The 16,662-nt window shown below is 40.1% G+C and overlaps 1 protein-coding gene across 1 annotated transcript; it reads right to left on the bottom strand.

The window, feature by feature from the left end:
• Positions 1 to 502: 502 nt before the first annotated feature.
• LOC134202248 (coiled-coil domain-containing protein 63-like) lies at positions 503 to 16,607 on the bottom strand. The gene is made up of 5 exons (XM_062677292.1): positions 16,509 to 16,607; positions 16,282 to 16,445; positions 12,705 to 13,775; positions 12,461 to 12,632; positions 503 to 12,400 (listed from the first exon to the last, which is right to left on the bottom strand). The coding sequence occupies exons 3-5, from the start codon at positions 13,768 to 13,770 to the stop codon at positions 12,175 to 12,177; spliced, it is 1,464 nt and encodes a 487-aa protein (XP_062533276.1). The 5' UTR covers positions 13,771 to 13,775; positions 16,282 to 16,445; positions 16,509 to 16,607; the 3' UTR covers positions 503 to 12,174.
• Between the last annotated feature and the right edge of the window lie 55 nt (positions 16,608 to 16,662).

Raw genomic sequence — 16,662 nt, 5'->3', positions numbered from 1 at the left:
TAGTTATATAAAATATTGTGAATTTGAATTTCGCCAAGGCGCTGCGGCTCTGCCCACATATCTTGAATAACGCAATATATTCTTGAACTTTTCAGACAGAAAACATACCGGCTTCTGTGGCTCTTGGGACTGGTACTCTGCTTCACTGGTGAAGCCCTACGAAAGTTAGCCATGATCACAGCGAGTAAAACTTCAGTCACATTGTAAGTCAGTTCAGATTCTGGTAAACGGTTATTGTGGTATGCAACAAAAATTTCATCATTCTTCCTAGGTCCAATTCGAGCGCCACCAAGGACACGAGCTGGTCACGGCGTGTACAGTCTGATGAGGCATCTCCTGGTTGGTTCTGGTGGTCCATCGGGACTGGTGGTCCGTGTAGTGCTTCATCTACACCGTTGCCAGCTGGAAGTTCTTCCACGATCGGATCTTCATGGAGGAAATCACGCTGAACTTCTTCGGTGAAGATTACTACAAGTACCAGCAGCGAGTGTCGACGGGCTGCCCTTCATTCGGGGTTCAAGGTGGAACTGTGATGTTTGGAGGGCGATCATCCTGACAGAGATGGCGATGGTGGCGGTTTGGAGTGTAGGGATGTGTCGCCGCTGGAGAGTGATCAGTGGGTCAAAAGGAAGGGAAAGCATGATAGTACGAGGATTACGCTGAAAGACAGCGAAGACGAGGACGAGGATGATCGCAGAAACATGACCGGTAGTTTTTACCATGGACGAAATCGACACTATTCCGGCAGCTACGATAACGTGTACGAAGAATCGACGGTAGTTTGAAGCGGGTTGTGAGTGAGAGTGCTTTAGGTTTTCCATTGTTAAACTTCGTTTTCGTTCCTCGCGATGAGGGGCATGTGAGGACCGCGGAGGAAGCACATTTAATTTTAGGGACAAATACAGTCATTAACAGATAAGAGCTGGAGAAGTTACAAACTTCCGATATAAACATGTAATATTCTGACGAAAATGTTGAAGTCATTATGGTGGGAGGTAGATATGCACCAAGATATCTGTTAGCAGAAAGAAAAATCAATATTTCGTTCCTTTAGATCAGGGATTGAACTTATCATTTCATTATCATTTAGTATTCAGCCAATAACTCATTTCAAAGGCGGAATTCCGGAAAGTGTTGTATGGCGGACTTCTAGCGCTGATTCCCCTTTACAACTTTGTCTAAGGGTACATTGCTCTATGTCTAATATTAACAGCGTGAAACGGCTGTATAGAACTAGCAGAATAAAAGGTTACTCAGCAATACATTGTTTCTTGGGTTCTGTGGTTAAAGACAGTTTGGATGGCCTAGGCAACTCCAAACCAGTCTTCCGGTATCTGTTGACCCTCCAGGTTGATCACATATAGAACATGTGACGAAAAAAAGCTTGTTAGTAGCAGTAGATCTGAAGTCCCGAACTCAAGGACAGTTTTGGTGACTTACGGTATATCTAAACAATCAGCTGAATCATTCAAGGACAATCACTCAGAAACTTTGAATGACGAAAGAGCCACTCGCAGCAGTAGATTTCATGTATCGAAATTAAGGATAAATTGGATGACCCAGAATATCCCAAAATTATCTTACGGTATCTTTTGACCTACCAGGAGGTGTGCATAATGAAGCTCTGAATACTGAAAAAAGATTTTTTTACAGCTGTAGAGTGTAGATTTCAAGTCCTAAACTCAAAGACAGTTTGTATTAACCAGAGTATCCCAAAACGATCATACGATATTTATGGACCTCTCAGGAGATGTTTTGCGTATCAATGCGTACCAAAAATAGGTTCTAACCAGCTGAATATCTCAAGTTCCGAACTCAAGGACAGTTCGGATGACCCAAAATATCTCAAAATTGTCTTACGATATCCGTTGAGCTCCCAGGAGGTGTAATGCTTATAATTAAATGCATGAAATAAATCGTAAATTGAACTTCAAAGTAGGCCCCTTATTATATGCCTAACTTTGCGCACATAACTTGGAAAATTTCCAACACGAAGCAAGCGTCTATCATACAGTTTTTCATCCCAATTTTATTTGTTCAGCTAATACTACTATTACAGTTCATGTTCATTCCATTTGTAGGCATATTTGAGCATATTTGAGAATATGAAGATGTCTAGCATTATTTTCTTATGATTCGACATACTTAGTATGTTTTCACGTCTGTTGGTGTATGTACAGCCTCATTTATGTACATTGGCCACAGCTAACAAAGGTTCTTTTTTACGTAAACCCTATTCCGACGAGGTATATCATAAATGTTGAAAATATCAAAGAAATACGAGTTGTGCGCAAAATTAGGTACACTGTATTGAAAAATTGTTCCTAACATTGCGCATCATATATTTTAACAAAAAATGTAAATAACAAACCAAATTCTCATGAGATGGCTTCAACAATATTATAATTATTGGGTCCATATGTAATCAGTTGTCAGCGATTGTAAAAATTTACGAAAAAAAAAAACAGTTTTTCGGGTAGACCGTCACTTGTCATTTGTGCCAAGGACATTTAATCGTCGATTGAATCTTTGTTTACAAAAGCAGAGAAGTCGTTTTAAAAATTTTGTCTTGTACTGGACTTTTGAAAGACCTGGATTAACGCAACCAAGTAGAATATCATCTACATACACAAGTAGGCATATTCGGTGTCCTCCGACAAACTTCGTGTACAAGCATGGATCCGTTTTACTTTGCACGAATCCTAACTTCAAGGGAACACTGTGTAGACGTTTGTTCCAGCACTTGGCCGATTGTTTTTTGTTAAAATTTAGGCCATATATGCTACGCCGCATTGTGAGGCCATATATTGTGAGCCCTCCTTAGCCGTGCGATAAGATGCACGGCTACAAAGCAAGACCATGCTGAGGATGGCTGGGTTCGATTCCCGGTGCCGGTCTAGACAATTATCGGATTGGAAATTGTCTCGACTTTCCTGGGCATAAAAGTATCATCGTGTTAGCCTCATGATATACGAATGCAGAAATGGTAACTTGGCTTAGAAACCTCGCAGTTAATAACTGTGTACGTGCTTAATGAACACTAAGCTACGAGGCGGCAAAGTCCCAGTGGGGGATGTAATGCCAATGAAGATAATGATACGCCGCTATCTACGTACGAACTTTTCTTTTCCTTTCTCAGCAAATCCTGGTGGCTGCTTCATGTATAGCTCCTCCGAGAGATGACCATACAGATAAGCGGTCTTCACATCCAGATGTCGCAAGGACATCTTCAGCCTAGATGCCGAAGTGTTGCCTGTTTCATTCTAACTTTCACCTACTTAGTGACTGAGTAAAATTGTATTGCCGTCTATTTTCTCCCACGGAAATTTTACTCAATTTCCGTCAAAAGCAGGGGTAGCATTGTGCATCTCGATTCGAACGAAATTCTATCGAGTCAAACATGTTTGGCATGACGGTATTCGATTCGATCTCGAAAACGACTCATGCTCTAGGAGGTACAAGAATAACGAGATGTTTTGGCATTATGAATACTCGATAGCACACTGGGAAACGACTCAAGATGAATGAAAAACACTCGTCACCTTTATAGTTTTCGAATGTTGTTCGAGAGTAATTTTTTGCTGAAAGTTTTTAATTATATTTTTTAATATTTACCTAGAGGAAGAAAATAAATGTTTCATTATTGTATCTTGAAGGAAATAATGTCTTTAGTATACCTACTTTTATAGTTTCAGACAATATGCAATTTCAAATTACCCCGAAATCCGCGTAAAAACGACTTCTACTAAAGTCGGGTTTTCGCAGTTTTCACGTATTTCTTGACGATTTCGATAAACCGCATGAAAAATCTATAGGGAAAATCTGCGTAATAACGTGTATATTCCAAAATCTATGTAAAAATAGTTGATTAAAATAAAAAAATGACCCAAGTGCATTTAACTACATAAAACACATGAAAACATCAAAGTAATTTATTATCGAATCCTTCTTTAGCTTTAAATTAGTTAGCTTAAAATTTGATCTGTGGCATAAACTTGAATAAACTTATAATTTGTGTCGTAACAATATCTCAATTTACAAAACATATCGTATAGGCATAATGTTTAAATAAATTACAACGACTCAATAAATAATATTGCTTTTTATAGTCATTGAGCACAATTTGCTTGTCTTTAAATTAACTGCCAATTCATGCCCTGAAGGATGCATTTCCAACAGGCAACATGCTACACGCAGATGAAATTACTCTTATTCTCTTTGTTTACTCACATTCGCCATGCGCTGGAGGTTGTCTCTCCAGCGGGCGGCATACTAAACATGGAGACAGCTATCTCTTATTCTCTCTGTTTACATTTCGTTTGACAGAACATACTCGATTGAGCTAGTACAGCACCATTCGAAATCTTGTACTGCGACAGAATGAAGTACAACAAAATACATAATGTCGCAATTTTTTCGAAACGAATGCAAAAACGTACGAATCGAGTGATTCGATTCGAGATGCGTGATGCCACCCCTGATTGCTCATAGTTTTGAGTTATCCTACTTTTGACGGAAATTGAGTAAAATTCCCGTGGGATAGAAAGCGATAGCAATACAATTTTACTCAGTCACTGAGTAGGTGAAAGTTAGCGTGTTATTCCTCTTTCATGGCTGCAACCCATTGATTTTTGTTCGGACCGGTTAAAGCCTCTTTCAAGTTTTTCGGTTCCTCACCTTCACGTTGAACGATGAAAATCTTCGAGTTCAGTGCGTGATCTCTCATGTTTCGGACAGCAGAACGATCGCGTGGTCGGACGAATTATTGTGTTCTGCATTGCGCGGCCGGTAATAAAATTAATCAGTTCAGTGCGTGATCTCTCATGTTTCGGACAGCAGAACGATCGCGTGGTCGGACGAATTATTGTGTTCTGCATTGCGCGGCCGGCAATAAAATTAATCAGTTCAGTGCGTGATCTCTCATGTTTCGGACAGCAGAACGATCGCGTGGTCGGACGAATTATTGTGTTCTGCATTGCGCGGCCGGCAATAAAATTAATCAGTTCAGTGCGTGATCTCTCATGTTTCGGACAGCAGAACGATCGCGTGGTCGGACGAATTATTGTGTTCTGCATTGCGCGGCCGGCAATAAAATTAATCAGTTCAGTGCGTGATCTCTCATGTTTCGGACAGCAGAACGATCGCGTGGTCGGACGAATTATTGTGTTCTGCATTGCGCGGCCGGCAATAAAATTAATCAGTTCAGTGCATGATCTCTCATGTTTCGGACAGCAGAACGATCGCGTGGTCGGACGAATTATTGTGTTCTGCATTGCGCGGCCGGTAATAAAATTAATCAGTTCAGTGCGTGATCTCTCTTTTTTCGAAGCGGATTTGGTAGTCATATGGCTACTGCTTCTGCCTCATACGCAGGAGGTCGTGGGTTCAATCCCAGGGTCCGTTCCATTCTCCTACTTTGTATCATTCTCTTTATTTCTCATGTTCTAGCAATCGCTAGAACTGGAAATGGACTTCCATACCATTTCCATTACTATTCCTATACCTTCAACTTGAGTATTCTAACAGTAATCTGCTAGAATTGGAAATGAACTATAGAGCTCGTTTCCTACATCCAATTAGAAATTCCATGAGTTACCTTCTCCTATCTATCACATTGGCAGCTCGTTAACCAAGACGGACCTCTGCCTCTCCAACCTAACCCAGAAATTCCAATAAATTCCGCATGAACTCGTGGCAAGTGCAGAGGTATATTCGGCTTGCAGTGGGCGAGTGATTGCATCATCATTTCCTCCCCCTTCCCTACATTGACTTGCATTCTGACGTGGCAGGCGCCAGTATGACCTAACAAATGAGATCACCAGTACTTGTACATTGAAGATGTGTGCTAGTCCCAAGCAAACATCTGTTGGTTCCCTGTGCAAGAACAGCTGATCTGGTCATAATGGAGTAGCAACTACGAGCAGTCAATCAGCATCCCTTCGTTAAAAGTAGACATTTGCTTGGATTAAGGCAGTGGTGGATGGGATCCCATATTTGAAAGAAGGCGCTTGCCCGAATTAAAACAATAGTGGATGCGTTTCCTTTCTCAATTTGCCCGGAATAAGGCAATGGTGGATGTTATCCCTTCCTTGGAAGTAGGCCCTTACCTACTATAAGGCAATGGTGGATGTGATTCATTCTTTGGATATAGGTCAGCCATTTTCAGAAAAAAATATTTTAAGTTCTTTTAGTGTTTTAGTGTTTAGTGTTTTAGTGTTTTAGTGTTCAACCGTCTAAGACGAGTTTAGTACTTTCCATTCAATAGCATTAGCATTAGCAGTGTTACGGTGTAATTCGTAGATTGGACACTAGTGATACTCATGTTTTACTTTTGTGATCCTTATCTAGAATGAAAATCAGAAATCAAGAAGGGGAGTGGTCCTTGATTCCAGTCTTTAATAAAAATTACAAAAGCATGAGGATTACTACCCCTGGCCACGCCCATCTTCACCGTAACTAGGGAGAGGAAGGAAGTGTTGATGTGGTACTTACTTAACGAGAGGCCCCCGGTTAAGCGACACCCTCATAAGTACCACGGAGTTGGATAATGAGGAAGGTATTCGTTGGGTCAGGATTTGCCTGTAGCTGGGAATGTAACCGTGGTAGATCTTACCCCGTAACACACCACGTAAAGGTGTCTACCCAGCGTTACGGGTTCGAGTTTAGTACTTTCCACTCAATTCCACTAAGTTTTGTTTGCTTTGCAGATACGTATTTCGATCTCAACTGTGAGGTCGATATACGTATCTGCAAAGATAACAACGACGACGGTTCAGCCATTTTGATTGTCCGCCTTCCGAAAAATGTCTACTATCAGTCTAAATTTATTAGACCTACTTTATTCAGGTGAAAAAATACATCAAATAACCCTTTCTCTTTCACAGTTCCAAATTATGTCGCATGCCCGTTTTGCAAAACGACCCACTCTTGAGTTCACCAAATCCAAATCAGAGCTGGTAGTGATCAACACTGCTTAAAATAGTGACTTTAGTGACCAGCTTTGACGAAAAAAGAAACCAAATAGTGACTTTCATTTGCAGAAAAAGTGACCAAATAGTGACTTTCAGTCAGTGTCAAAATATGCTCATGACCTCAAAACTCTGTACGATTTGAACCAAGGCAAAATCTTCGTAATTTGAATCATCCATATGAATCACCTTAGGATTTTCTATATTTCCGCCTCGATTGATTTTTTGGCAAATGAGTGAAACGAAGCGATTTTGCATGAAACGAGTTTACTTGCGCGTGAGAACTTGATGAATAAGATTTGGAATGATTTTACTAGTCACACTTCTTATTGCAGAAAAAGTGATCAAAATTAACTTTTATATGCAGCAGTGAGTTACAAATTGTTACACATAATCATGTTTTTGATTTAAACAACAATTTTGCAGGAAGTTCTACATTATTTTGGGGAACGATGTTTTGTATGACTTCGAACATTTTCTTTCAAGTTTTGCTCCCTACTTGACTCCCAGGGGAGGATGGGATTTATCCCGTTTTACTTCAGAGAGGTTTTGAGGTTTTGAAAAAGCTTTTATGCAGTTTTGCTACTGGGTATATTCCCATATCCTGGCGGCATGTCACTGTAAAGTGTATACCAAAAGGAGGACGTACTTCGTATGAAGAAGCAAAGAGTTTTAGACCCACCAGTCTGACCTCATTTCTTCTGAAATACTTAGAACGTGTTATCGATGACAGCATTGTTTGTTACACTGACGGCTCCCTCCTCGAAGGTAGAGCACGTGCAGGCGTCTATTCGCGTGAGCTGAGATTGGAACAGTCACACCCACTGGGTACACACTGCACATGTCTTTCAGGCGGAAATATTTACCATCATGTGTGGAGTGCAGTCTTCGCTGCAGTAACGCATTATGGGCAAATAGCCAAGCAGCTATTAAAGCTCTCGCCTCGGCCAACTCAAGGTCAAAGTTAGTAATCGCACGTCGAACTCAAATTGAGGAACTGAATTCAGTTAATACTTTACAAACTTTATGGGTATCTGGCCATTCTTCCGTAGCTGGAAACGAAATGGCTGATGAGTTAGCTTGTAATTCTCATTTCATGACTTGATTGGTCCTGAGCCAGCTATTCCAATATCCAAGTGTTGGGTGAAGCTTTTGATCAACTCTTGGGCTGTCACTCAGCACAAATGGCATTGGAGTAGTCTGGATTCATGTCATCAAACAAAATTGTACATCCGGGAGCCATCTCCGGTAGTAGCAAACTATTTAGCTAATCTGTCTAAACAAAATTACAGTGTCTTAGTCAAGGCCTTGACAGGTCACTGCAGACTGAACTATCACATGGCAAATATTCAACGTGTTGAATCATCTGTTTGTGATAGTTGTGAATCCGATTATGGAACTTCTTATCATCTAATATGTAGCTGCCCAGTCTATGCACGATTGTTCATAACCCGTTGTGGTAAGGAGCTATAAGCTCTTGTACGCCCTCTTCAAGGGCCTTTTTCCAAACATTCCCTTTGTTCTCCCATCCATATGCCTTTCCTTTTTGTTCACCTATTTTTCCGTCAGGTGTGTGATGAAAAAGACTGTGAAGGCGATGGCACAAATCTCCCAAATTGAGGTGAACGTGCCCCTGGAGCCGACGTTCTGATACCTGATGACTTTGAACATTTTCCTACAACCTCTGTATGTGAAAATGCCATTCTATAATTGAAAATTATGTAAATAATTGCTAAATATCAAATTATTTTGAATCACAAAGCATAAATCTAAAAAATGGCCCCTCTTTTAATTTGAAAAACTTTTAAAAATTGAAAAAAAAAGTTCCCATGTAGAAGATAAGACTGTTTCCAGCAATAGCATTGCGAAATCATAAAAATATATTTTGAACATTGAAGGACAAATAAGCAGCGAGCGTAGTAACAGATTCTTGCCGGAGGCCAATGAATCATTTGTAAATATAGATCTAAGTAGTTTGTTCAGATTTCTAAAATTCTTTTAGAAGAAGTTTCTTTGGAATATCCAACGGTAGCTCTAGTAAGTAAATGGTAGTAGAAGTTAAGAAAGACTTTCAGGCTAGTAAGCCCAAATCATTATTTTAGCGCTGTCATTTTAGTTTCGTCACTAGTTTCGGCTCTCAATTTGGTTGCTGTATTCCGTTCCGGTGACGTTTGATAGTTGACAGCTCTTACCGCGCTACCAAATTTGATCACCTGTCAGTCGCGCTACTGTTATAGCAGCGCGTTTAGTAGCGACCGGTAAAGTGTCAAGTAATGATACTGCGCTGCCAAACGGCTAATACTCGCGCCCGGTAATCTTGCTGGTAACCTTGGAGTTCATTTTCTGTACATTCATCAGTTTGTTATGAAGCAGCTTTATCGATGAGTACACAAAGCGTAACATTATTTGAAATTTCTTTCTCATACTAGGATGATGTGCCTCAGGAAACATGAATGTAGAATCCTTACTTTTGATTTTGATGAAAATTGTTGAAAATATGGACTTTTTACGACTTGAAATATGGACTTTACTGACTTGCTAAAAAAAAGAGACTTTTTAGTGACTTATACGAAAAAAGTGCCAAATCACTAATAAGTGACTCGCTGCCAGGCCTGTGACCTTATGCTAAATGGCGTTATTCCAAATGATTTCATACCAAATGACCTAGACCGTTTGGAAAACGACATTATGGGCCGTTCGTTCGGACATTTTTGTCTGAATGCCTATTCGTGCTGAACGACCATTTCGGTCAAACGTCATCTTCAGCCAAATGACATTTTCGGTCAATTGACTTTCGGCAAGATGGGTTTCGGTTTAATGGTTTGTTCGGCAAAATAATTTTCGGCCAAATGGGCCAACCAAGAAATACATGAGAACAAAGATACGGCAAAAAAAAAAATTCGCTGGTAATCGTTAGCCTCATCAAATCGGGAAATATTTTCGTCGGTTCTTGATCCATATGTGCTATAAATCGGGCGGGATTTTTGCCGTGGACAGGATTTCCGAGGTGTGCGGCTACCTTAGTGCGTATAGCAAGATCTATTTAATAGAAAGAAACATATTGTGAGTCTCTCTTATTTTTAAGAAATCAGCATAAGAAGTTAATGAAGTTTTTTTTTTTTGTTCAGGATGAACCACTGCGTCCATTTCATTGAACTTTTGTAGTATACCCGTGTCATTTGTTTAGTGCATGTCTTTCTGCTCCATATCTATTGAGAAGAAATGAAGTAGTCGTTTTTTATTCAGATATTTTCTCAAGCCTAATGTAAGGCCTCTTTAGATTAAGGTACCGCTATTTATACCCTTCCAGAAACGGCTTATACCAACTCTCAAAGGCGCGCCCCTCAATCAGTTTCGGCTCAACAATAAGTGGGATAATACTGATTTTGACCATGCATCGTTACTGCAGTTCAAACATATTTTTGCGTAGGGGAAACCGCCAAATGTTGAACGGCTAATTTTGTCGCCTATTGTTGAACTCCCATAAGAAATGCACGTGCGTTCAACAATAGGCGAAGAAATTAGCCGTTCAACATTTGGCGAATTACCCTATTCTTATGAGTTCCGGATTCGTTTTTGTACAGAGATCTGATTTCATTGCGTTTGGCATTTCTGAATCTCACCTTTACACAGAGCTCTAATCAGTCAGAGGGTTCAGCAGATCCACCAAATTCGTATCCGCTTCTTTCCTAATTAATAAGCGCTCTGGAGCTTTGAGATTCATGTCATCGGCTTTAAAACCAGCCTAATATTGAATTACGTTTTTATAATTTACTCCATTGACTCCATCCAAAAGTGGCAAAAGGTGGGTCATCTAAAAGCAGATTATAGTCGTTACATACTCTTCCGACCATCACTCATAAGTATTAACAAGAATAGTAAGAACTAGAGCACAGTGTGGTAGATCTTTCTCCGTAATGCACCACGAAAAAAGGTGTCTACCCAGCATTACAGGCTCCGTTAACTGCCTGGCTAATTGTTTCACCCCCCAGGCCATTCATCCCCTCGGCACGGGTCGCCTGACACCTTGGGATTCGGGGTTAGGGACGTCATATAGTCAGTTTCAGTCTTTAACCGAGCCTGGCGATATGACCGGATTTACACCGTTACGCACTACTTCAGAGTATCCATATCTCAGCGTAACGGGACTATATGTGAAGTTAATTTGCTTAGATTCATGTGAAACGTCGCAACGTTCTTTAATTTGATGAAGCGATATAGGAAATTTGATTCAACATACAGAGAAGAGTCCATATTTGCTAATCAACTTGTTCCAGATTAAATACAGTAATTAACGAAATTTACTAAATTTAGCAGATGTAGGCAAAGTACTTAACTCAAAAGAAAACCGGACGAAGCAATTGACCTTTCTCGTCATAAATTGTATCTCGTTTTATTGTCTCAGTCGCTTATTTGGCTTATTTAAGGTCAACCTTTCCAAAGAACCCATGCTTTTTGTAGCCTTTAACTTTTTTAAAATAAAAAATGTGCTGTTATTTTAAAGATTGGCCCGATTTCGAACGATCATCGGGTAAATTTTTCAGGCCGGCTCACGCGTGCAGCACTTTTTCAGTTTTTGTTTTTAATTTTAAAAATAGTTAGAGGCTTCAAAAATATGGGTTATTTGGAAAAGTTGACCTTAAATAAGCCAAAGAATCAATTACCTGAACTGTGGTATATTGAGAATGTTCAACACAAGTGTTAGAAAATTCATACAAAAATACAGGAAAATGCATTTTGAAAATTTCTAAAATTGCAAATAATGGTGACTTTCTTTTATCGAAACCATTTGAGAGCTTGTAGTAATTTATTGACAGTATCGTTTGGTGCATATTATCCTCAAAATGTAAGTAATTGTAAATTACATTCTTTCGAATTAAAATAATGATAATAAACGATATAATAACTGTTACACAACGCTTATCTAAAGACTTGCTAACTTATGTGTACCGTAATAGATTATGTAAATTTGTCTTCTGAATCTAATCATTGCCACACTAATACGTGTTAAGTTGAAATAAAATGCAGTGACTGTACCTAAGGCATAGTGTTACATTATTGAATTACTTTGCAACAAATACAGAACCACAAAATCAGATAGATGTTCGCGCAATATTGACACACAACTTATATCTACCAAGAAAAAAAAGTCTGTTAAATGTAAAAAGTTGTAATAAAACAGTTGTAAATAACAATCCAAACGCGTCTAGCCTCTATCGACCCGAATTTTGGCCGATTCCTTGACGTTGAAATTCGGCACGCGATCCTTCTTGCCCAGAATTTTAGTCGTTGGTTCCACGTAGTTGACGTTGCTAATGATGTTGGCCACGCGGCGTTCGATGATTCCGAGAAACAGCTTTGCGTTGTTAAGCGTCACCTTGCTCTCATTATTCAGCAAGTTCAGGATAGGTGCTTCGTCGCAGTGGAGTAGTCTTAAACATTTGGAATTTTTATAAATAGCTTATTATGGATTGAATAATCGAAATACTCACTTGTAAATCCTTTCCGCAGTTCGCAGCAGCTCGTCCAGCTTCACATCCCAGACCTGTTTGATCTCAAAGGCGGCATCCGCCTCCTCCTTACTGGTGACCTCAGCCAAGCGCAGAGCATCAATGTTGTCATCCTGAGAGTGCTCTTTTGACTCATTGATAGCAATTTGTTCAGCTGTTTCATAAATGATATGTTAGCGATTTGTAAAGCCTTGCTTGAACCGAACAACATCAGACTCATACTCACTGATTTTATCCTGCAGCAGTTGCACACTTTCCGTCAACGTTTCCACTTCGTGGCTTAACTCGTTCACGTAGTTGAACAGCGCAAAGTTTTCCTCCTCCTTCTTAATGAACTTAGCCACCAAACGGTCGATATCGTCCTCCCCGGAAAACGTCATGATTCGTGACATTATCTGCTCATATTCAGCATATTGCTTTTCCAAGTTCTCCAGCATTTTCTGCTTCTTCAGCGCTTCTCTTTCCTCCAGCTCCGCATTCGATCGCCGCTGTCCTTTGATGCTGAGGAACTCCTGCAGCTTTGCATCATGATCCAACTTCCTCTGCAGTTCTCTCATCTCCTGTATGTGTGTTACCTTCTCACTTTGACCTTTGTCTTTCAATATTTGCAGCTTAGTGCACAGCTCCTCCCGAGTGTCGTACGCCGAAGTTGCCTGATCAATTAGGTCCATCATGTAGCGTTTCCCTTCGTTTAGTTTCGCCACCAGTTTCTCCCACATGATATTGAACGTTGCTCTCTCCGTCAGCATGTGGTCGATCGTCTGCCGCAGTTGCGAATTTTCTGCCATTGCCACTCCTGCCTTTTTGTTCACCACATCCAACCTATTCTCAAGCTTCCTTACGGATCGTTGCGCTCTCGCAATCGTTTCATTGTACCTAATATCTGTCACCTCATTCTTCCTTATTTCCGCAATTTCGCGATGTATCTTCCTGATGTGACTCTCCAGCTCCCGCAGCCCTTCTTTCTTCGCTTTCAGATTATGGTTGGCCTTCTCTTGCCTCTCGTACGTTAGGTCCAGCTCCGATTCCATCTCGGTTTCCCGCTTCGAATGAACGCCATGCTCCTCGCAGTCCAACTGCAGCTGCAGTTGCTGTTTCTCCTTCTCCAGGGTTCGCATGTTCGCTCGAAACTTGCGCATAGATTTGTTCTTCGTTTCCAGAAACGTGATTCGTTCGATCTCCAAAGTGCGGAGCAGTTTGTGCAACCGTTGGGTTTCCGCTTCGGCGAGCTGCTCCATCTCGTACTGCTCGGCCGCTCCCATCTCGGAGGACATCTTCGGCTGGCTGGACATGGCGGCTGAAAGATTAGGAATCAAGTAAGTTAGTATAAACGGTAAGATGTTTGAATATTAATTAATATTGTTATTAATCAACGACTGTGGTTATTGTTGGTTCATGAATGTGTGGCCCCAAATGGCCGGTACGAAGTTATGACGGCGACTCCCCGTGGATGCATGTGCACGCCGCTATTATAACTATGCCTTCAATGGCATTTTACTCAAACCCCATATTTCCCTTCTTCTTTCATTGAAAACGCAAAAAAAATCTTCTAACATAGGATGCAATGCTTGTTTTCTCCTGAGTTATTTGAATGAGACGGAAGTGAACATCGGTTGCAATTGAGCAACCGGTTAACTCCATTGAAAACTGCACACCAAATAAACTTGACTCAACATCATGGTTTTAATACCAGAACAATGATTCAGAGTGTGGGTTCCCAAATTGTGGACCGCGAAAGATAGAACGTGATTCATACTTTCGTTGGATGATAAGAGAACAACAAATTTACGAAGCCTTCTTTTGTTTGTCAAAAACAATGACCAAAATGACCAATTCCAAAAACATTCCAAATCTTACCAAAATGCAATTCAAAACTAAGCGGTGTTGAACTCCATTATTAATAAGATATAAGAACAACCTAATAAGAATAAGAAAATTCATGCTAATCCAAATTCAATCCAAATCAAATCCAATGCTAATCCAATCCAAATATAATTTAAATCCAAACTCAATCCAAATCCAATCCAAATCCAATCCAAATCCAATCCAAATCCAATCCAAATCCAATCCAAATCCAATCCAAGTCCAATCCAAATCCAATCCAAATCCAATCCAAATCCAATCCAAATCCAATCCAAATCCAATCCAAATCCAATCCAAATCCAATCCAAATCAATCCAAACCAATCCAAATCAATCCAAATCAATCCAAACCAATCCAAACCAATCCAAACCAATCAATCCAATCCAATCCAAATCCAATCCAAACCAATCCAAACCAATCCAAACCAATCCAAATCAATCTAAACCAATCCAAACCAATCCAAATCAATCCAAACCAATCCAAATCAATCCAAACCAATCCAAATCAATCCAAACCAATTCAAATCCAATCCAAATCAATCCAAACCAATCCAAACCAATCCAAATCAATCCAAACCGATCCAAATCAATCAATCCAAACCAATCCAAATCAATCCAAACCAATCCAAATCAATCCAAATCCAAATCAATCCAAATCAATCCAAACCAATCCAAATCAATCCAAATCAATCCAAATCAAAATCCAAATTCAAACCAAATCAAACCAAATCCAATCCAAATCCAATCCAAATCCAATCCAAATCCAATCCAAATCCAATGCAAATCCAATCCAAATCCAATCCAAATCCAATCCAAATCCAATCCAAATCCAATCCAACCATTTTTCCAGCGGTCTTTCAGAAGCTCCACCACAAATTTCCGACGGTCTTCGAGACGCGTCTTGTGATTTAGCAAACCACAAACCATTTTCCGACGGTCTTCGAGACGCGTCTTGTGGTTTAGCAAACCACAAACCATTTTTCGACTCACCTCATGAAATCAGCGACAGGATCCAAAAAATAGACTGGCAGGATCGCCAAAATGTGTGGCCCTAAATGGCCGGAACGAAGTTATGACGGCGACTCCCCGTGGATGCGTGTGCACGCCGCGGAGGTCTGACTGGAAGAGGCAAAATCATGGCTTGCTGCTCGCCGATTGACACACTGATGTGTGAATCTATTACAACACGCTGAAGGCATTTTACTCAAACCCCACATTTCCCTTCTTCTCTCATTAAAATGCTTTTTTAGCCTCTTGGTTGATCAAAACGAATTTTTAGCAGTACAGTTTATAGTTTAATTAACATAAGCCAAAGATTTGTAAGTACAAGATTATCCCATACAAGTCGCTGGCGAACAACTTTTCTATAATGTAGCGCCAACTGGTGATTCAAAGTCTAACTATTTTAGTTAAAATTAGTAAAGTAACTTCGACTTTTCACTGTCCACCTCGTTTATTGAATATTTCGTTTCGTTACAACTTATAAAACACGTTGCTATAGCTATAGTTATTGAAGGTGTAATACTATATTACCGCATGCTTGTACGAAACACTATAATGAATTATTAGTAATGACTGGTTTCCAACCCGCCGCTGAATGCTAGTATTTATTCAGAACATCAACTAATCGATTGTATGATCTGCCATTGAGTATATTGCATATGTTCAATGATTTGATTTTATTGAATAATAATTTTGAATTTTTCTCCCCGCAAAATTTGCCCAAAGTTCGGTTTATCCTAATGATTATTGAGATCGAGCTCGACGCAACAATTGGTGATGCGGTGAGACGCCCCCAAGACGCTCACTGCTCTTTTCCACAGCATATGGTTTTATGCGTCCCATGCTGGATCTATTGAGGTGCCAAAGACAATTGAAATTAATTACTTTTCTAATTGTTTGCGGCATGGTCTTACTGCCAAAGAGATCTCTATTATTTACCTGTGTGAAATTAACTTCGCGAGGCTACAATCCGAGTCGACTTGTCGTTTTATAGTGCAGGTTAATTGGTTCCAAGGGTAGCACCACCAGCTCTGATGGGAGATTTCACTTGCACTTTTCTTTGGAATGAACTACATACAACATTCAACGAAAAATTCAGTGCTCTGCAGAAAGGGGAGAACAAAATATATTGAACGCGAGCACACTTTGATTCGTATAATAATTACTTTGGTAATGGCAGCAAATCAATGGCGACGCGATGGGTCGAACAAATTATTCCTCGAAAAACGAGGCAGCCCAGGTGTTGTTTTCCGACGTTGTTCAAGGTGTCGATTGATCAATAACTTTAACGGTCGCAAGGAGCACAGTAGGCTTCTGGGT

This window comes from Armigeres subalbatus, unplaced genomic scaffold (genome assembly GCF_024139115.2).
Source record: "Armigeres subalbatus isolate Guangzhou_Male unplaced genomic scaffold, GZ_Asu_2 Contig111, whole genome shotgun sequence".
In the NCBI taxonomy this organism is placed as follows: Eukaryota; Metazoa; Arthropoda; class Insecta; order Diptera; family Culicidae; genus Armigeres; species Armigeres subalbatus.
Note: the sequence above shows the minus strand (reverse complement) of the source record. Positions and strands in the feature narration are given on the sequence as shown.

Bases quoted from the DNA above. Each gene is read 5' to 3' on its own strand.
- LOC134202248 (XM_062677292.1), bottom strand. From the start codon at position 13,770: ATGTCCAGCCAGCCGAAGATGTCCTCCGAGATGGGAGCGGCCGAGCAG. The intron at 12,633-12,704 runs GTGAGTATGAGT...TTTATGAAACAG, and splicing joins ACTGCTGCAGGATAAAATCA to CTGAACAAATTGCTATCAAT. The intron at 12,401-12,460 runs GTGAGTATTTCG...CAAATGTTTAAG, and splicing joins ACTGCGGAAAGGATTTACAA to ACTACTCCACTGCGACGAAG.